This window comes from Vitis vinifera, chromosome 14, assembly GCF_030704535.1.
Source record: "Vitis vinifera cultivar Pinot Noir 40024 chromosome 14, ASM3070453v1".
In the NCBI taxonomy this organism is placed as follows: domain Eukaryota; kingdom Viridiplantae; phylum Streptophyta; class Magnoliopsida; order Vitales; family Vitaceae; genus Vitis; species Vitis vinifera.
In genome coordinates, this window is record NC_081818.1 from 28,973,368 (window position 1) to 28,994,274 (window position 20,907).

Below are 20,907 nucleotides of genomic sequence, written 5' to 3' on the forward strand. Positions count from 1 at the left end.
AAAATACTTTACAAATGAACTCCCAGTATACATGTACACAACAAGAATATTTTTACAGACAAAAAACAGCTCAAATATGTGGCTGCCACACTCTACTTTCAGGCACATTCTATGATATTTCAAGACTCCCATAAGATTAGAGAGGTTCGTTTCTCATACATGCATACAACATATTGCCTATCAATCCGAGGATGAATCTTAGAAATGGTGTAGAGTCCCATTTTCAATATCCAAGTCATCCTCTCTCAGCTCCACTTCCCTTCTGCCAGACTGCAACCTCATAGCTTCTAAGGGCAGTCTTCTTCTCCCCTCCTGATGCATAAATATTATGAAAGAATAATAATTAGAATTTGTTCAAAAATGGTTATATATGCAAATATATATATATATACACTGCAAAACAGTAGTAAGGTACTCACAAATCTCCGTTTTAGTTTAACTAGGAGGCTTATGGCCCATATGAGAGCATAGGAGGGGAGGAGGAACTCCATCAATCGCCCCAGAAACCCCTGATCAGCCATTAGAGTTAAGCTAAGTTATTATAATAAGGAAGAGATTTAAAGCAGAAGCAAACATCTGCACATGAACAATGTGATTTAATGGGAAGGGATGATAAGTTTTCAGACTCTACATTTGTGGAAAATGAGACATATCCATCATGAATACGTCCCGGGATGGGAGCAGCATTCCCCAGTAGGATCGAAGCTGTTACCTGCCAGGGAAATGACATTAACTAGATATTATTCCAACATAGAAACATGAACAAGTTGTCCCAAAATGCATTTTCATTGTAAAATTTAATGTATATGATTATATAAGGACTTACAATCAGGAGTAGCGTCTGGCATAGAGAAGTCATGCGGGCAGTTGTATCAGCACAATCCGGCTCCAGTACATTAATGCCTGTGTCACCTCCCTGATCATTTAAATGATCATCGCTTTCTTCATCACTGATCATAATAAATTTTGCAAATGCCAAAGAACTATTATACACAGCTAATTATTAAGAGCTGGGAGTTCTGGAAGCATGTAATAAAGATTGAATGTACTCACCTGACATTAATGGCTGCATGATTTCGGAGACGAGTAGGTGGATTTGGGAGTGGCGGGCAGGTGTAAGAAGGTTGATACATCTGCAGGTTAAAACCAGGGAATGATCAGCAAACTTAAAATAGTATTATACCCAATGACATGTGGGTGGATATGTTTTTTCCTTCTCAACTTCGAGAAAATACTTCATATCCAGAATTTCAGTGGTATATATACCTGTTGGCATATTTCACAGACGATGCTTTTCTTTTCATTGCACCACCTCTGGATGCATTTTCTGTGGGCATACTGTGACAGACATGGTATTTGTTTGTCATTCAATCTAGAAATATAATCAAGTAAAATGATGTAACAACGGACTAGTATCCGATTAGCAGTTTGGTGACAAGTAATTAGAATAAAAAATGGAAATATTTTTACCTTTAAGCTTCCATTACAAGCACAAGGGGCCTCCATGTTTTGGACGTGATCGTCTTCCTGACAAATGCGACATTCAGTTTTTATGCTGAACCCATCTTCTTCGTCAGAGAAGCTGTATCCGTCCATTGCCCAGTTAGAGTTGAGCTCAGCTGTCTGTTGGGAGGAGCCTTCTCCGTCTAGTCTTTTCTCCTCTTCTTTGTGCATCAGATCCAAAGTAGGGGGTGTGATGAGGCGATTAGAGTAGAGTGCCAAGTGATCAGCCATCCTTCTCTGACCTGATCTAATTAAGTTAATCGGTATCAATGCATTCAGTAATTTAAATGAGCTTGAATTCAAGACAATCCATAGAAATGGTCATGTAAAGTTGAACTTTTCGCAGGAAGTCATTAAAAATCTCCATGGATTTCTTCAAATCAACCTAGGATGCCATTGTCGAAAAAAAAAAGAAAGAAAAAAAAAAAGAAGAAAAAAAAGGAAGTTGGATTCTTCAACTTTGTTCAGTTTGCACAAGTGGGGTGCAGCAACTCTACTTTTTCTCACGTACCAAACTGAGTGTAATGCTCAGAAAATTCACATTTTTCAAAGCAAAATACACAGATGCAGAGCCTCAGACTCAAAAAGCAGTAAATTCCTAGAAGTTTCCCGGACAAATTTCCAAGAAACGAAAAAAAAGAAAAACCATTTTTTACTTTCAAACACCTCCACAACCTGAACACCTTCGACCAAACAAACCCAAAACCCATACATACAACTCATAAATTTATAAAAGCATCATAACCATAACCAAATTCTAAGCCAAAAAGACCACAGAAACAAAAAGGAAGAACTATGTATATACCAAATAGAGAAACCTTGTTCTCTCAGCGCTGTGTTTGAAGACAATGTCTAAGAGAGAAAGAAAGTTGTGTAAAGATGAAGAAACCCAATGGCCCAATTTATAGAGAAAATGGCGAAGTGAAGCTCCTTCTGGGCTCATAGAGACACGTCCGTGAGACCATTTCTACAGATGTAGAGCTTTGCGGTTGACACAAGCACAAAAAATTTGATTTTCATGCAGAGATTCGACACATAAAATGACCTTTCGTAAGCACTTCTGCTTTTTTTTTAATAAATCTTGTTTATATGTGCTTTTGATTTTGTTTTCATGTGCTTTTGCTTTTGCTTTTTTTTTGTTTTGGGGGGTGCTTTTGGCTTTTATGTGCTGTGGTTACGGTCCTCTGCGATACTTCCAAAGAAGTGCATGTGGGTCTCCGTGGTGAAGTTACTGGAATGCCCTTGTTTTGGAATTTTCATATTTACTGTTGATCGGTGCACATTCTATCCTTCTTTCTCCTTCATAATCCTTTCACATTATTTTATTTTATTTTAGTTGAATAGGTTAAATATTTTTTGGTCTTTTTAAAATAAAAAATAAACACCATCTTAGTCACATAATCATATTTATATTTAGAAGTAATTTGATTATATTTGAGAGATAACTTGATCTAATTATTCGCACTATATTTATTAAGAATTCAATAATCGGGTTTTCATTTTTATTAAATACAAAATTGAAAAATAAAGGTAAATTGTACCTTTGTTGCTATAGCTAGCATTAATTTTTCACATTATTAGTAGAAATCTTCAATTTTATTATTATAAGTCTTTGCTATATGTCCTAAGTATCTTTTTATTAAATTAAATATATATAATTTAATTGATTAATAAAGTAATTTCAAGTAAAAGATATTTGAAATTTAAAATTATTTTTAACAAAATTGGGAGATCAAAGCACTAAATATATATATATTTCATGAAATTTCTTCAAAATATTTCATTAAAAATTCGTGTAATTAAAAACCATCTTTAGCACTATGTGTACTTTAATTTTACACCTTTATCTTCAATTATGGCATATATGAACAAGTTGTATATATATACATAATCCAATAATAATAATAAAAAAAAAACAACCTAAAAATGAAGACATAATCCTTGTAGGATCTTTCTTCTCTTAATAGTATTAAGTTACTTAATTTGAGGTATTTTAGGGTTACAAGTAACAACTTTTTTACTTTAAATTAGTTCAGAAGATTAACCTTTATAAAAACATATAGCACTGCTCACAGTTCTTGAAACAGAAAAGGAAGCTTAGCTATTAATAGTTGTAAAACATTGCACTTTCTCAACCTTGGTATATGGTAGTATAAGCAAGGCATCAAGCAATTTCCTAACTCAATCCCATACAAATCCCACTACCATCAAACCACATGCTTCCTGGACCCCTTTGTTTCCATGGCAACCTCAACCCTGTCACCACCTTTGTACCTATACCACTTTGAACACACCAGAAAATACGCAAAATTCACAGCACCCAGAGCTGCAATCATGTAATAGAAGCAATCCAACTTCCCTTTGTTGAGATCCTCAGGCAGCCAGTCACCGCCTCGGGCTCCGTTTAGGGTGATCTGATGAACAACTGAAACTAGAAAGCCACTTAGGTAATTAGAACCAGCTATGCCACAGAAGAAGAAAGACCCTGCAATGCTTCTCATATTTTCTGGGAACTGCTTGTAGTAGAATTCAATCTGGCCTATTGAGTTAAAGGCCTCGGAGAGTCCAGCGAGTATGAGCTGGGGGATCAACCAGGAGGCGGACATGGATGATATAGCGCCCCCCTTTGGTGCAGTGCCTATGGTTGGCCTTGTACGTGCAAAAGTTCTTCGCTGCTCTTCGATTACTGCAGAAACAAGCATGGTGGCGACTGAGAGGACAATTCCAGTGCCCATTCTTTGGAGAAGTGTTATTCCATCTTCTTTGCCAGTGAGCTTATGAAGGAATGGGATCACGATCCGGTCGTAGATGGGGATCCAGATGGTAAGGCTTAGCATGGAGAAGATGCTGTAAGAGGCTGCAGGCACCTCAAAACTGCCAAGATGCCTATCTGATTGAAGAGCTTGGAGGACTGCATAGGTGTGCTGTTGGACTATTGCAACATGGTAGATAATGGATGATGCCCATATGGGGATCACTCTCATTAAGCATTTTACTTCTTCAACTTGTTGCATACTGCAAAGTCTCCAAGGGTTGGAAGCAGATCCATCAGTGTTGATTTGGTCTTCCATGGTTATTATTGCAGACTTGTCGAGGAACCTGTTGCAATTAACATTGAGTTTGGAATCATGTTTAACAATAAGGGACAAATGGCAAAGATCTATGAATTTTACTATCTGCTCACCTGAATTGATCTGTGTGAGGAAGCTTGGAGTTCATATAATTTGTGGGAACATGGCTGAAAAGGCTAAGTTCTGGGTGATCAGGTAGCTTGAAGTATCGCTTCTTGGAAGCAGCCACCAGTACTTGTGCCACACCAGTTAAGGGACTCCCCCGGGGTTTTACTTTGACGTAAATTCTAGAACCCGCAAAGAAAAGTACACAAGAAACGAACATGAGGCATGAAGGAATGCCCAACCCTAGAGCCCAGCTCACGTTAGATTGCACATAGACAATGAATGTTCCCGATATCATCACAGCAAATGTGAAGGTAAAATAGTACCAATTAAAGAAGCTGTTGATACCCCTCTTGCCAGATTCAGTTGCTGGATTGAACTGATCTGCTCCAAAGGCAAGGTTACATGGCCTAATGCCGCCTGCTCCGATTATTAGGAGGCCAAAACCAGTTAGCAAGAAGGCCAACTGTGAAGTGGTTGGTCCTCTGCAGAGCTCAGTCTCTTTTGTTCCACAATGAGGAGGGTGCAGTTTGGAGATGGCTGCTGTTAGCATTATTACAGTCATCCCCTTGAAGTAAAACAAGTCATTTTCATGTCAATATATAAAGCCAGAAAATATGGCACTCAAAATATGAATGGAGAGACTAAAGGGCTTGCACAATAGTACCATAAAAGTAGGAGTAAATGGCTGTGCGCCTTTTTATTCAAGGAAAAAGTCGAAGAGAAGAACTTTCCTTCAGTTTGTATCCAATCAAAAAGGATAAAACAATTAACTTTTTGCAGCCACCAAGCAGAGATAGCTTGAAGGAATCTCAATTCCAAAACTTGGATGGACACAAGTAAGCTTTTTCTGCTTTTCAAAAGTCATAAAAATTAGATGTTTATACATGATTGTTTGTCACTTTTAGGTTAAATTGGTAGTTAAAATCCTATCAAAGTTTTTATTTTATTTTATTTTTATGGGAAGATTGTATGCAATTCTCTGTAATGTAAATATTGTCCGTTTTGAGCTTAAAAGGCTCTCACATTTCAAAATAAATATATAAGAGAAACTATATATATAGATAGAGTGTGTCAGGAACTTCGTCACCTATCTAATATATATAGGATATCATACTGTAACTTTAGTCAGCCTTAAGATTTTGGATTAGTAGAAGGAAGATTACCGAAAGGGAGCAAATGGAAGCCAAAGCCAAAGTCTTGAAACGTCCAAAGTAAGAGTCAGACAAGAAGGCTCCAAGCAAGGGTGCCATGTTGGTGGTGCCATTGAAGATGTTGATGAGAGTTGCAGCAGTCACACTCTTTATGTTGAAGACAGATGTGAGATACACCATGAGGTTGGATGAAGTCCCAATAGTCCCAAGCTTCTCAAAGGTCTCATTTCCTGCAACAAATTTGGAAAACACTGATTCAAGAAGATGGGTGGTTCAAAGTGAAGCAGCTAGGTCTCACTCTCTTACCAATGATGAAGGGCATGGCTTTAACTCCTCTATAGTTGATGACTTCAGGAGACTCATCAGATAGAATAGCTTTCTCCTCCTTCTCCATTTCTATATTTCACAACTGGAAGTGTAGTCTTCTTTATCTTCTTTTATATGGGATTTAAGCACATTACAATATGAAGGATGAAGAGTTGACAACAGGAAAAGGGAAAAAAGTTTCATCCCCCCCTCCCATGTTTGATAAAGCTTTCTGCAGTGACAGCACTTTGTTTGGGGAAAGTGAGAATAGTGCTGGCCTGTTCCTGGACCACATTATGAAGGATAATTGGCAAAAAGGGTCTGTTTGTGCATGTGCATTGCTATAATGCAAAATACTTTGCTTCATTTTTTCCCCTTTCCCATGAATATTGATATGTTCTTGAGTCATGGGTGAAGACATTTTCTCTTGCCATTTTGGAGCCCTGAATGTTGTTTACCTATTTTTTAAAACTAAAATTGGCTAAAAAATCAGGTAAAATGGCTGTGAATTCCAACATCACTGAAATGTTCTTGCCTCTTCTGTCTGAATTTCCGTATCCATGACTGAAAAGCTGTGATGAAAGGTTACCCACTAACTAAAGTAACAGCCAATTTTGAGAAAGAGTGTAATCACTAGTAAATAGTTTGTCCACAAAACCAAAAAAAACACTACTTTGATTGGAATGGACAATGTAGAGTCAGCCCAAACAAGCCTTAATTACCTTCCTTGAATGTCAGTGTAATGAGTCATTTTTCTCTTAATTGATGTGGGAAAAATCCTAGTGTGGAAAGCAATTGGCAAACTTGTTTATTAAGGATTCTTAGTTCTACCTCCATACAGCCAACTTTCATAAAAGGAACAATGGCTTAAAATTGGAAATTAGTCCATTAGGTGCCTCATCAATTCTTTGTTTTACCATTTTCTTCTTTTAGGAAAAATAAATTCAAGATTCCCATAAGTGAGGTTCATGAAAACCCATATGGGAATTGAACTATTTCAATGTCCACTCATTTCACTGCACAACTAGACCCACTGTTGAGGAAGCTGTAGAAGTGGTACCATGATGAATTGATGGAGAAAATGAATTTGATATTTTCCTGTAGAACAAATGTTTCAGGTAAGTTATTTTCTTCTTCTTCTTCTTCTTTTTTTTTTTTCTGAAAATTGAATGGTTATGTTTCTGGATATTGTTTCAGTTGCATGTGGTTGAGGCATGCCACACCCATGGGACACCCACTTCTGTATCCATACAGTTGGTGCTTTTGCTTCAGTAACTCATCAATGAGGTGTGGGGAGTTGACCTCATACCATTCTAATGGTGCCTACTGCTCCCATAATTTCTTATTCAAGTGCTGTGTGTGTGAACAGAATCCTTAGTGAATGTATCTATTCAAGGTAGCATCATTCTCTATTATTTATCCCTCAAACAAGGCTTATATTGATCAATTTAGAACTTCTTTATACTATAATCTAATGTAGGCAACAAAGCTCAAACCCTTTTCAATGGCCTCCTACCACAGCAGCAGATGTTCCATGCAGCAGGAACTGAAGTCATGAATTCAAATTTTCACCCAACTCAACAACACATGTTCCATACAGCAAGGACAGTAATTAGGAGTCAAACCATTTTTATCAAATATCTGAGAAAAGGAGAGGGATGGCCACCTTCAAAATGGTATAGGACTGGAGTCGAACATTTCTACTGATTTTACTAATATCCATGGAAGGCAATGGAGTGGACATATTGATAGGGCTGAAAGGTCAAGTTTGGAAGAAACCTACCAAGATTCAAGTTGACTCAGAAAAAGGAAGGGGAAGGGGTGATAACCAGCCAAGCCTAGCATGGATCTTGCAGGATTCAGAAACTTGGTGTATGACATGAAATGAAAGCATATGAAACAGCATCAAAGGGCGAGCTTAAAGAATGGTTTTCTAAGTCTGAAGGTTTAGAGCACCTAGGAGGTGGAATCCTAAAGTCTTAAAGAGTATCGACTTAGATGATTCAACTTGGAGTTTGACCTATTTCCAGCACAACGATGGATCCGAGGAATCCAATGAAGCCACCAAAACATCCAAACAACAAATATTATTAACATGTTGCCCAATCAAATATTCTTTGTTTTTGATGGAGAAAAATGAACATGACACAAAAGATAAGCCAAGCATAGGAGTGCATATCACCGCAAAACACTCGTAAATTTTGCCATGGCTCAGTCTGAGCTACCAAAATTGCCAGAAATGGAAACCATAAGAAGGCCCAAATTCCAAAATAAACTGGACATTGTTCTGCAAAATCCTCAGGAACATGATTCCACAGCAGAATAAATTAGTAAATGTACATAGCCCCAAAGTACGGAGAGAATTCCACATACTCTATTGAAATGAAACTGGAATGCCTTGTTTCTTGTTCACAATAGCCATTACCAAATACCGAGTCCCCATCCCTATGGGCACCTGATCATCAGGTCCCTCCCAGAATGGGGCTTCACCTTCACCAACCAAACGCCAATATCCAGTCCTCAGAGATTCTGCCTGTTCATCTGTGCAATTCTTTAGTAGTGCTTCAACTCGGAAATTTATCCCAAGAGAACCAAGAAACTGAGACTGGGTAATGGGCCCATGGACAATCACATCGTCTGTAAAAACATCAAAATATTATGGAATTAATCTTCATTCCTCTTTCAGAGTTTATGCTTATTAACGTCAGAGAGAGAGAGAGAGAGAGAGAGAGAGAGAGAGATTCTGCTACTACTACAACCAAGAAGTTAAGGATATGCACCTGAAGCTTCTTCAGCAGAATGCCTGATGGATGCAAAATCAACATATGCACTGAGATCAGCAGACCCAGGATTATCCAATATGTTGACAAACTTATGTTTCCGAATTGCCTGCATGAATTTTATATTGATTAAGAAAACAAAAGCCAAACAGAGAATTGAAAAGTTAGTTTACAAGTTAGAGGCAGGATCATCAGAAGATTGGGCATAAACACCAATTCAATGCCAATCAAAGTCTCCACAAAACTAACACATAGCTATATTTTATAATGCACAAGAAATCTTTGGAATTGAAATTTTGTCATGGGCCATTAGCTTCAGTTGCATGAGCAATATATAAGTGCTACATGAAAGGCTTCTATGGAAAAGGAAAAGAACTGAACAATATCACGTGTGGAGATTGTAGTGACATAACATCTAATCAATAGGCAACCAAGGAGTTTCCTATCTCAAAATCAAGATGCTGAAACAGATAGAAAAGAATTAAATCCAATCCCCTCCCAACCCACCATACCCACCAAGCACTTGTAGGGTAGAGAGAGAGGGACAGAGTTGAGAGTCCCATAACCAGAAAACAGTAGTACCCAAAAAAGTAAAGTGTCCCTTATCTCTAACAAATTCTCAAACACTTGTATGCACAACTTTCTTTTTCTTTATGGTCTGAGAGAAAAGCTAATAAAAACAAATTCCACCTGAAGGCTCTCTAGTTGGATCAATAAATTTTATGCCGTAGAGAGAAAATCGAGACTCAACACAAACCATGATTGGCATCTAATATAATGGAAAAACCAAAATTAACAAAGCCTGACAACAGACCTGAAGACTATCTGAGACAATTCCATCCAGGCCATAATCAATTACAAGCGCCCCACCTCCATCAGAGCTTATTCTCTTAGCAATTGTATGAGTTAACTCTATTGCCTTGGGGCAAACCTCGATCTGATCAAGCTTTGCTATTTCTTCAGCCCCAGCCCACTTGCAACGTTCCATCAAATAGAGTTTTGCAGGTGTAGACTGTGGAGATAGAACAAAACGAAACCTAACCAATATATGTGAAAAAAAAAACCTATCAAATAGTAAAATTTTCTAAAGCAAAAAAAAAAAGAAAAAACAAACAAACAAATTCTGACAGACTGCAGTCCCAAAAGCTTACGATGAATCTTCAGCAACATCAATCATTTTCTCACACCAACCACGAGAAGCCCTCTGCATTCAAATGGTGAAATCAGAATGCATAATAAGAAAATGTTGAGAGTACAAACATGCCCACACCAGGAGACAATTATGAATAGATTGCAATGACAAGAATCTCATCTTAGCTTCTCATTTATATATGTTTTAGTATTTATTGAAGGCTCAAATAATTGAACAATTTCCAATATTTACATGGCTAATATCTACTGTCATTATTACATGACTGCAAGACTAGTCTTTTAATCAATTCCTGTCCTATCAACAAGAATATGACACATTACTCAATGAGTTAGTTCAGCATTACTTTTTTAAGTTTGGTCTCAAATAGGAGTGAACTACCAAGAAGAAATATAACATCCTAGAAAACCATATGGCACATATTGAGAACCCAGATAATTGTTATAAGGCGCTGCAGATAATAATTGGGAACAAGATGGAGCTTTCTGAATTTCAGAATTTTATTAAGCATGTTAATGGATTTTGACAGAAAGCTCAGACATTTATTAAGAAATTTAATGGATTTTCAAAGTGCATAATTCATTTTTGGATGGGCCAATGAAAAATTAAGAAAAAGTCAAAAATCATAATTAATAAAAGAACAGTTAGCACAAGAACCCAGTCATCAAAGAGTTTATTTAAATTTATCAAACGAACCTGAAATTGATGAACTGGTAGAGCATCATAAAACTCATGGGCAATAATGATTGTTGGCACTGGAAAAAGAGCAAACAGATGCAAGTTAAGAGACAAAAGGATGGCTCAAGCACATAAGAGGTTTGTAAGGACATGACTCAGAAAGAATATCTCCATACATCCAGATGGAACCTGCTCCAATGCAGCATGCCATGAGACAGGAGTTCCAGTCAACATGCTAATAGTCCTTTTGTCAACATTTCCATTGTGACTGTCTTCATCCACACATTTCAAGTTCTTGTGCTGAAGCTTCTGTAATGTTGGACTGCATTCAACCATATGTATTTGCAATGATTCTATGAAGTTTTTGAACTTAGATGTACCCTGCAAGTAGAAGCTATGCAGCTTCAATCAAAATTGGAACTGTTCCTATATAACCATTATTCACGATAATAGTGTAAAAGAAAAATCAAAGGTTCTGAAGTATAAGGTTTCTAAGATGAGAAATTCGAATAGAAATAGATAGTGAGAATTGTAGTGACATACACGAAGAAGATCAGCCATGAGAGTTCCTCGTCCAGGACCCAACTCAACTAGGTTCACTTTACTTGGTTGACCCATTTGCTCCCACAGACACATAACCCAAACACCAATCATCTAAAAGTGGAATCAGCAAGAAAAATGAAAACATTCTCTAGTGATAAACTCTTGAGGTAGTGAGAATCAAAGCAACAGAATACCAAAGTTGAACAGATCTTTGGCATAAATAAAACTTCCCTTACTCCTTGAATCTACTCAACAAATTATAAGAAAATATAACAATTAAGCATTCAACAGCAATCAAATTACCTCCCCAAACATCTGGCTCACTTCAGGAGAGGTGATGAAATCACCTTCTGTTCCAAACACATCCCGGTTAATATAGAATCCAGCCTTTGGGTTTGTCAAAACTTCTTCCATGTACTCAGCTACTGAGATTGGCCCACCGCGGAACTGAAAAATTAATTTATTTTTTGTCATTTTCTACTTCCAGTGAACAATCTCATGTCCATTTTATCTAATTGATGCTACACTTTCCTACTCAATTCTCCAACACAATCATTTCAAGCCTCAAACTAACACCAATGACAAACATTAGACAATTCATTACAAAGAAGATAAATCATTTTTCATTTCGCTTTTGTGGGTATGATAATATAATATCCACGTTATAAAAGTAAAAACAAAAACCCACTTCAACGACATTTGCACAAACATCCTAGCTGCATAACTAAAGTAACAGAAGAAGACAAAAAGCAACAATTGTACAACCTTGATAATGCCTTTCAGGTGCTTAACGAGCTCGGAATCCGAGGAGTGTTCATGGGAATGCTCTGCAAAATTCAAAATCCAGATTGAGGGGCCAAAAAAAAAAAAAAAGCCCACCAGTCCGTTTGATTGTATAGAAAATAGAAATTTTCATTTTACCCACAATATCTCAATTTCAACTCTTTATTCGACATTTCAGGGCAACCAAACGGGACCATGAAATGTAGAATTGGAGTTAATGGGTGGCACCTGGGGGGTTGTACAGAGCGGAGCGATCGATGGAGATTTTGGAAGTGGCTTGACTGGGTCCGTCGTCCAAGTGTTCGAGAGAAGTGATGGGGGGTTGAGGCGACGTCGTCTTGGAAGAAGAAGAAGAACATCGTCGAGAAGAAGAGGTGAGAAGAGATGGGAGGGAGTGGGCAGTGGAGAGGCGACGTAGAGCCGAGGCCTGGAGTAGTAACTTTCTCATCATGTTTGTTAATGCTTTGCAACTGTGGACAGACTTGAGAATTCAAAAAGGGTGTTCAACATGTGTATGACAAGTGAATAAAAGATTAAAATAGAGAAACCCTGTCAGCAAGACCAATCAAGGGGATGTAGCTCAGATGGTAGAGCGCTCGCTTAGCATGCGAGAGGTACGGGGATCGATACCCCGCATCTCCATTTCTATCATTATAATGTTTAAATTTTCATAATGAAGAGACTTAACCCAGCAACCTTAAATGAAGATTTGGTGACCAATTAATGTCATAGAAAACAAAGAATAAACTTTAGAAAATGAATTCGTCTCTATCTTCTATCTCAAACACATAGTTAAGGTAAATAGGTTAATGAGCTAAGAGTTATTTGTTTTTTTGACTTTTTACTAAAAATAATTTATTTTCAAAATTTAGGTTGTTTGTTTTTCTACTTTTTCATGACTTATTATAAACTTTTTATTAAATAGAAAAAACCAAAATATGTAGCATTTTCTAAATAGAAAAAATAACATATTAATTTTTTTTTACTTTTTAATACTCAATAGAAATAAAATATTACAAAAACAAACAACTTAATATTTAACACTATTAAGCATTAAAGTTCTATTTAAAATTAAGTAAAAAAACAAACATCACCTAAATACTATTTCTTATTTGGCAACCCACGTTGTACGAGGGGGATAAGTAGATGTTATCCAGGAAAGGTGAGTATAAACCGAGATTTATATGGGGTAGGCCCAACTCCTCCAAGCCCACAACCTAGTTGAGGCCAAACCTCTCTTACCCTATTGGGTGTGGGCTGACGTGTGGGCTAGGATAGCATCATACATTCAGAGCAACCCAATTAATCATGGGTTAGGCTCCTTGAGTTTTAGGTTATGATAGATCGGTTTTTACTAATCAATACCATGTTGATTTGGGTCTTTCCAAGTCAAGTCCTTTTGAGTAAGACTTCTCAAGTAGAAAGACTTTATTAGTCAAATCTTATTAGGCAAGGCATTAATCCTTTCCTTACTCTAATCATACCATATATATGATTAATTTCATTTATTTTCTTGAGGTTTCGATTAAATACATCTAGCTCTCATAGATTTGAAATTTCATCAAATTTCTTATTTGCATTATTTCAAAGTTTTTAAATAATTGTAAATAATGGAAATTCATTTTATGTTTCAATAGAAATGTATTGGTGGGGACATTCTCAAAGTGTGTTTAAAGTTGTGATCTTGATCATTAAATCAAAGGGTTTTGAAGTATATTAATTTCTATGTCTCAAGTATAATTTTCACAAATTATACTCATGCCAAGAGCATAAAGAGAAAGGAGAATCATCGAATCCCAAACCAGAATGTCTCTTGCCACAACAACATAATTTGAACCAAGACATTTTACTCAATTCGTTAATTGATTGGGTCTCTTCCATCTCCATCTTCATCTCATACGTCCTGATAGTTTTTCCTTTTAAGAGGATATCTAATTTTTTAGAGATTTTTCTCTATATTTTTAGAGTGTTTTTTTTTTCTTGAGAATTTTCCTTAGTTTTTTCAATTTTTGGTTATATTATTTTGATTTAAAAGCAATAAAAATAATGCACTTGGTTGTTTTTCTCTTTAATGAATGTGTTGGTGGTGATGAAGACCATCACAAGGAAAGGATATACACTAGAGAACACAGAAAATGAAGAACAAGCCTAATGAAGATACAAGATGACAACCTTTTTTTTGGTTCTATAAATGGTAAAAAAAACAGGAAAAATAGGTTTAAGATGTTCTCAGAAAATGAGATTTTGAGAATTCGGAGAACAAAAATAAAACAATACTAGATGACCAAACATGTCCTCTAATGTTTTTTGTTCCAGATAACAGAAGACAATTTTAGGAAACACTTCCCAAACAGGTCCCCTTACGTTTCACATGTCAATTATTAAAATTATTATTATTATTATTATTAAAGATGATGGAAATTATATTTATTATTTTTTAAAAAATAGTTTTTTTAAAATTCTAATTAACTAGTGTAATGTCTTTAATTACTTTAAATGTAATATAGGTATACAAACAGTGGTTTATTTGAATTCAATTTGTAAATTTCTAGCCTCAGATACAAGACTCTGTTCATGGTCATGGGGATGTAGCTCAGATGGTAGAGCGCTCGCTTAGCATGCGAGAGGTACGGGGATCGATACCCCGCATCTCCATTATTTTTCCAAAGTTATAATCATGTTTTAAAAGATTAACACCAAGGCTCTCAAAAATACACAAGGGTAGATGTTCCCATTCAAAACTACCACTCACGCGTTTTTTTTTTCAAACAGATGGTGAGCTTACACTTGGTCCGAAACGAACTCCATCTTCTTCCCACTACTCTCCTCACTGGCAGGCTTATCATCCAGGAAGAAATACACATAAAAAAGCCCTGAACACCCAACCACCACAATCGCAAACAGAGCTACCGCCCCGACCACCGAAAACAGCGGCGCAAATTCGCAAACAAACCCGAACAGAATCGATGATGTCAGGAACCATATCGCGAATTTCAGGAAGGTCTTCTTGGGGGACGACTCCCGCGGGGGCAGGTGGTGGAAGGCGGTCAAGCATCGGTCGAGCATGAAGAGGCCGATGTAGACGTAGATGATGAAGGCGACCATGACGTAGTCGTCGTGGACGTAGGCTTTGTAGATTGTGCTCATACAGTTGGTGGTCAAGAAACAGTAGGAAATGCAAGGCATAAGGTCCTCCATGCTTCCGCGCTGGTTACTTAGCATTGTCAGAAAACAGAGAAGAAGAAGAAGAAGATAGTAAGCAAGTAGAGATGCTATGGGCAGATCAATTTGTTGCGGTGTGTATATATTGAATCACTTGAAGGATTTCGAGGAAACATCTGGGAGATGATCAAGAAATTGGGAAATTGACAATTTTAGGGCTTTGGAACTTTACTGGAAATTTCTTCGCAACGCTCTAGCAAATGGGAATGGGGGCCCATGGTTGGGTTTCCACGAAGCTTACTTTGGCACTTTTCGAGGAGTCTTCCAAGTCAATCTAACCCAAAAGTCAAAAGATCTGGTCATTTTTCCTAGGATGGTCGGGTTAATAGGTAACCCAAACTCAACCAAAGTTAAAAAACAACTACTTTTACGGTTTTACCCGAACTCTTACCCAAGTTACTTAACCCAACTTTATTTCTCATAGAGTGAGTGGGTAAGTGTAGAGTAAGTGATTGTAATAAATATTTTTAGTATTTTTAATACTTGAAAAATAAAAAATTTTAAGTGTCAAAAATACTAGAAATATTTTCAGTGTCAAACGCACTCTAAATTCGAATTGATTTAGTTGATGAAATTGTACAATTCAAAATCTGTAATCTAAATAATAAATAGCAGAAATTTTTAAGATAACAATAAAAAGTAAATATTAATTTATATATTTTTTAAAATAATAAAAAAGTATATGATATGATATAATTTGGTATTTTTCTTAAAAATTAAAAAATTAAATATTATTATACAAGATAATATGTTTGGGCTAGACTATGATAACAAGAATCTTGACTCCAACTCAACTCAAATTGAGATCGGGTTGAAAAAACTTAATACAAACTAAACATGAGTATTAAAAATAATTGTTCAAACCCATCTAATCCAAATTGTATCCCTTCTTTTTTCAAGAAAATGAAAAAAAAATTTATGATTTTATTTTTTGTTTATATAAAAATTACATAATTTTAAAATATATATAATTTTTTTTTTAAATATCCTCTTCCGGAGTAAAATATAGCTTCAATTTTGATGTGGTACAAAAACTAGTCATGTAATAAAATAATTATATCACTTTTATAGTCTTATTGTTTTACTTTGCCATGTATTTATAGTTTACTCTTATTTTTTTATGTCTGAGTCTATAATTATTACTTTTATAATTATACGATAGGACATCTAAAATATAATACCTATTGTTGTTATTTATGTAAAATTACAACTTTTATCCAATCTAAATTCTTCTCCTAAGTTTCCTCTACAATAATGTTTTGGGTGAAAAATATATCCAATGAGAAATGATCAATAAAAACTCTCTGGCACATATAATATCAATTTCTTTTTGGAGGGTACCTACCAAAAACGTACCATCAATTGGATAATGTGATCTATACATTCTTTAAGATTTATCATTTATATTTTAATATCGATCTTATTTGTTTGTATCTTATTAGATGATTTAAATCTTATCATACATATTTAGCAGTTCGGGTTTTTTATTCTATAGATACCGTTATAGGGTCTTATCATTTTATTATATTTTAATCTATTTAAAAAAAAATAAAAAAGTCAATGGGGCAAGTTAGCTATATGACCAAGACCCTAATAGAATTTTTTTCTTGTCCCAAAGCTTTATCAGAGCAAACTCTAATTAATTATTAATATTGATTCTCCTATTGAAATTTGTAGATATGCTATTTAGAATATATTTCATAATATTAGATTTTATTTAGGAATTTAAATATAAAACATAGTTTTATAGGCTTATCCTTAAATAAAATTTTATTTAAGAACTTGAATATAAAAAGAAAAATGGTTTTATAAAAGTAAAATTAGTTTTGGCAGTTTATTCTCTATAAAAATATATTATGTATACACATAAAAGTTTTCAACATATTCTTCATATTTTTAATTATTACTTAAAACATTTTGAAAAAAAAATTGAAAATACTTCAAAGTTATTCACAAAAATATTTTATTTTTAATTTAATTTCTCCAAATCTTATTTTCTATCAAAAGTTTATTAAAAATGTTATTAAAATTAAAAAATAATAAACTATTTTTAAGAATAGTTTTCAAACAAGGCATCATACAAAGAACAATGCAATTAACTTCTAGTCACCTCTCTTGAATGTTAATTGTTTTATTAGTATAAAGTTTGAAAATCATATGCTAAAAGGTGATTAAAGTTAATATTTTTATAATCGGACTGGTTATTAAACCGAAAAAATTATTGATTCAAGATTTAATGATGCACCCCTATCACACACACAAACATCCTCAACAACAAACAAAATCTAAAACCCCAACCAATCAATGAAGACCAACAAAGATGGAAATGTTGTAAAACATCATTTATCAACCCAATCCATAAATCTTATGTTAAATCATAAAGAACACATGCAGATTATTTTGGAGGATGTAGACAAACCTGAATCCATTGGCAATCTTGAAGTTATATGGTTCTTCTAAAGATGGGATGCAAGAGAGGGTACGTTTTGTATTTCAAAGGGTTGAAAAATTAACCTCAAACCTCTTTTTGATTCCTTATATATTAATTTCTTTTATGCTTTAGGACCATACTCATTGGATTGTTGGACCACATGTGTTTTAGGTCTATCATGTAAGACACATGTGACTTGGGCTTTACACACAAAATAACCCATATTTTATAATAAATATAAATTAAATATATATGAATAATTTAATCACAAACAATTATTAAATATATATGAGTCTAGAATTATTCTAACAGGAAAGGCCATCAAAAAGAGGTTGACGTGCATGACCATAAGAGCAAGATGCATATGGAAGAGATTTTCTGGCTTGTACTTCAATTTGGTGCGTCCCACATATAAACTAAATCAAAATATTCCTTCTATTTTGAAACACTTCTTTATAAAAGTTTCCAACAAGAAATTTAACTTCTAAAAATATTCTCACTAACTTTCCTTATCCTACAATGAATCAAATTCCAATCACATACGAGCTTAATAAATATTCTATATATATAATATAAGACTAAACACTTCCCTATAAAAGTTTCCAAGTACCAACTTAAAGTTTGAAGTTGTTCTAAATTTTAATTAGAAACCTCCCTTCTATATAAAAACCCTCCAACGCGTAAGGTAAAGAAATATTGCAAGGCAAACTCTCTGTCTCTCTTTCTCTACCCTTCCAGTTTTCAAAGTAGACCCTTGTTTCACCTCCATGGCTAGAGAACGCCCTCAACTTCAAGTAGACCCACCGCCACCATCACCGCCGTCTGTTGAAGAAATTCGTGAATCAACCTTAACATCAGATGATCCTCAAGAGTGTAAAACGCCAACTTCTCGCGATCACAAGATCCCACCAATTCTAAGCTGTCCGTCGGCCCCGAAAAACAAAGACAAAGAGAAGTACTTCCACAGAAGAGAAAATTTCAAGAAACGTATTTCTTTGGGTTCACCGGAGGAGATGAGTAGATTCCATCTTCATATCAAGTTTTGAACTTCCAAGGGTTTGGTCTTTGCAGCGTGAAGAGGTGTACGAGTAGAGGAAACCGAGCCTCGGTCACTTTTCCATTTTATTCTATGTACATAACTACTGCTTCTTAAAAGTTGCTTCTTAGCTTTGTTGATGATGTCAAATTATGGTATATTTTTTCTGGTTTTTTCTTTTTGGAAGAATGATGAATGATTTGCAGGAGGATGATGTTTTACGTTTATATTTTAATATCACTCTTATTTGTTTGTATCCTTATTAGATGATTTAAATCTCATGATACATATTTAGCGGTTTGGGTTTTTTATTCTATAGATACCATTACAATGCCTTATCATTTTATTATATTTTAACTTATTTAAAAAAAAAAACAAAGTCAATGTGGCAAGTTAGCTATATGACCAAGACCCTAATAGAATTTTTTCTTGTACCAAAGCTTTATCAAAGCAAACTCCAATTAATTGTTAATATTGATTCTCCTAAATGAAATTTGTAGATATGTTATTTAGAATATATTTCTTAGATTTTATTTAGAAATTTAAATATAAAAAATAGTTTTATCAGCTTATCCTTAAATAAAATTTTATTTAGGAACTTAAATATAAAAAGAAAAATAGTTTTATCAGTTTATTATTCTCTATAAAAATATTATGCATACATATGAAAGTTTTTAACATGTTCTTCGTATTTTTAATTATTACTTAAAACATTTTGTAAAAATTAATTAAAAATACTTCAAAGTTATTCACAAAAATATTTTATTTTTAATTCAATTTCTCTTAATCTTATTTTCTATCAAAATTTTATTAAAAATGTTATTTAAATTAAAAAATAATAAATTATTTTTACAAATAGTTTTCAAACAATGCATCATACAAAGAATAATGCAATTAACTTCTAGTCACCTCTCTTGAATGTTAATTGTTTTATTAGTATAAATTTTGAAAATCATACACCAAAAGGTGATTAAAATTAATATTTTCATAATCAGATCGATTATTGAATCGAAAAAAATTACCGATTCAGGGTTCAATGATCAAACCAATTCTCAAATTAAATGACATTATAAATATGTAATTTATATATTATTAAACTTAAAAATATTTTATAAAATTTTCTTAAATATATAAAAAAAACTTAAAAATCAATGATATTTATTTCAAATTAATGAATTACTTTTTCAAATTTCTTCAAACTTGATTAATCTATTTGCCCTTTTGAATAAAGATTAAATAATCTAAAAATACATAAATTTATAATTAATTTAGTTAAATATTCATTTGAATAGATAAATCATAGTTTAATGAGAAACCAATATATATATAGCAGTGCAGGGAAGTTTTTGTGTGTGGGGACACGTGGTAGTGGTGGGGGAAGGGGTGTGCAGTGGTTTAGAACACCAACCTAGTGTGTTGAGTTACAAATAGGGCATGATGCACCCCGATCACACACACAAGCATCCTCAACAACAAACCATATCTAAAACAACCAACCAATCAACCTTCTATTTTGAAACACTTCTTTATAAAAGTTTCCAAAAAGAAATTTAACTTCTAAAAATATTCTCGCTAACTTTCCTTATCCTACAATGAATCAAATTCCAATCACATACGAGCTTAATAAATATTCTATATATATAATATAAGACTAAACACTTCCCTATAAAAGTTTCCAAGTACCAACTTAAAGTTTGAAGTTGTTCTAAATTTTAATTGGAAACCTCCCTTCTATATAAAAACCCTCCAACTCGTAGTTAAGGTAAAGAAATATTACAAGGCCAACACTCTGTCTCTCTTTCTCTACCCTTCCAGTTTTCAAACTAGACCCTTGTTTCACCTCCATGGCTAGAGAACGCCCTCAACTTCAAGTAAACCCACCGCCGCCTGTTGAAGAAAATCGTGAATCAACCTTAACATCAGACGATCCTCAAGAGTGTAAAACGCCAACTTCTCGCGATCACAAGATCCCACCAATTCTAAGCTGTCCGTCGGCCCCGAAAAACAAAGACAAAGAGAAGCACTTCCACAGAAGAGAAAATTTCAAGAAACGTATTTCTTTGGGTTCGCCGGAGGAGATGAGTAGATTCCTTCTTCATATCAAGTTTTGAACTTCCTCGGGTTTGGTCTTTGCAGCGTGAAGAG

At 34.6% G+C, this 20,907-nt stretch overlaps 4 protein-coding genes and 2 non-coding genes across 9 annotated transcripts; 2 read left to right on the plus strand and 4 right to left on the minus strand.

The window, feature by feature from the left end:
• Positions 1-49: 49 nt before the first annotated feature.
• LOC100249210 (uncharacterized) lies at positions 50-2,412 on the minus strand. 3 transcript variants are annotated; one of them, XM_010662708.3, is made up of 8 exons: positions 2,309-2,412; positions 1,471-1,745; positions 1,267-1,338; positions 1,054-1,133; positions 827-950; positions 632-712; positions 420-509; positions 50-312 (listed from the first exon to the last, which is right to left on the minus strand). In XM_010662708.3, the coding sequence occupies exons 2-8, from the start codon at positions 1,732-1,734 to the stop codon at positions 199-201; spliced, it is 825 nt and encodes a 274-aa protein (XP_010661010.1). In that variant the 5' UTR covers positions 1,735-1,745; positions 2,309-2,412; the 3' UTR covers positions 50-198. The 3 variants fall into 3 exon arrangements, with proteins under 3 accessions (XP_010661010.1, XP_019080332.1, XP_002276790.1); XM_019224787.2 differs by having other exon boundaries at positions 1,471-1,750; XM_002276754.4 differs by having other exon boundaries at positions 1,471-2,412.
• A 1,012-nt stretch (positions 2,413-3,424) lies between these two features.
• On the minus strand, positions 3,425-6,327 carry LOC100244038 (protein NRT1/ PTR FAMILY 2.11). The gene is made up of 4 exons (XM_002276770.4): positions 6,140-6,327; positions 5,846-6,063; positions 4,688-5,247; positions 3,425-4,602 (listed from the first exon to the last, which is right to left on the minus strand). Exons 1-4 carry the CDS (start codon positions 6,225-6,227, stop codon positions 3,711-3,713), a joined length of 1,758 nt encoding a protein of 585 aa, XP_002276806.1. The 5' UTR covers positions 6,228-6,327; the 3' UTR covers positions 3,425-3,710.
• A 1,882-nt stretch (positions 6,328-8,209) lies between these two features.
• Positions 8,210-12,556, minus strand: LOC100266373 (uncharacterized). Of its 2 annotated transcripts, none has more exons than XM_002276790.4 (10): positions 12,302-12,556; positions 12,056-12,117; positions 11,594-11,737; positions 11,291-11,401; positions 10,924-11,128; positions 10,766-10,824; positions 10,071-10,123; positions 9,734-9,956; positions 8,920-9,028; positions 8,210-8,776 (listed from the first exon to the last, which is right to left on the minus strand). In XM_002276790.4, exons 1-10 carry the CDS (start codon positions 12,522-12,524, stop codon positions 8,514-8,516), a joined length of 1,452 nt encoding a protein of 483 aa, XP_002276826.1. In that variant the 5' UTR covers positions 12,525-12,556; the 3' UTR covers positions 8,210-8,513. The 2 variants fall into 2 exon arrangements, with proteins under 2 accessions (XP_002276826.1, XP_019080906.1); XM_019225361.1 differs by having other exon boundaries at positions 12,216-12,332.
• An 86-nt stretch (positions 12,557-12,642) lies between these two features.
• TRNAA-AGC (transfer RNA alanine (anticodon AGC)) lies at positions 12,643-12,715 on the plus strand. The gene has a single exon. It is a non-coding gene; the product is annotated as a tRNA-Ala (tRNA).
• A 1,940-nt stretch (positions 12,716-14,655) lies between these two features.
• On the plus strand, positions 14,656-14,728 carry TRNAA-AGC (transfer RNA alanine (anticodon AGC)). The gene has a single exon. It is a non-coding gene; the product is annotated as a tRNA-Ala (tRNA).
• A 3-nt stretch (positions 14,729-14,731) lies between these two features.
• On the minus strand, positions 14,732-15,804 carry LOC100261167 (uncharacterized). The gene has a single exon (XM_003633772.4). It carries the CDS (start codon positions 15,293-15,295, stop codon positions 14,855-14,857), a length of 441 nt encoding a protein of 146 aa, XP_003633820.1. The 5' UTR covers positions 15,296-15,804; the 3' UTR covers positions 14,732-14,854.
• Positions 15,805-20,907: the final 5,103 nt, after the last annotated feature.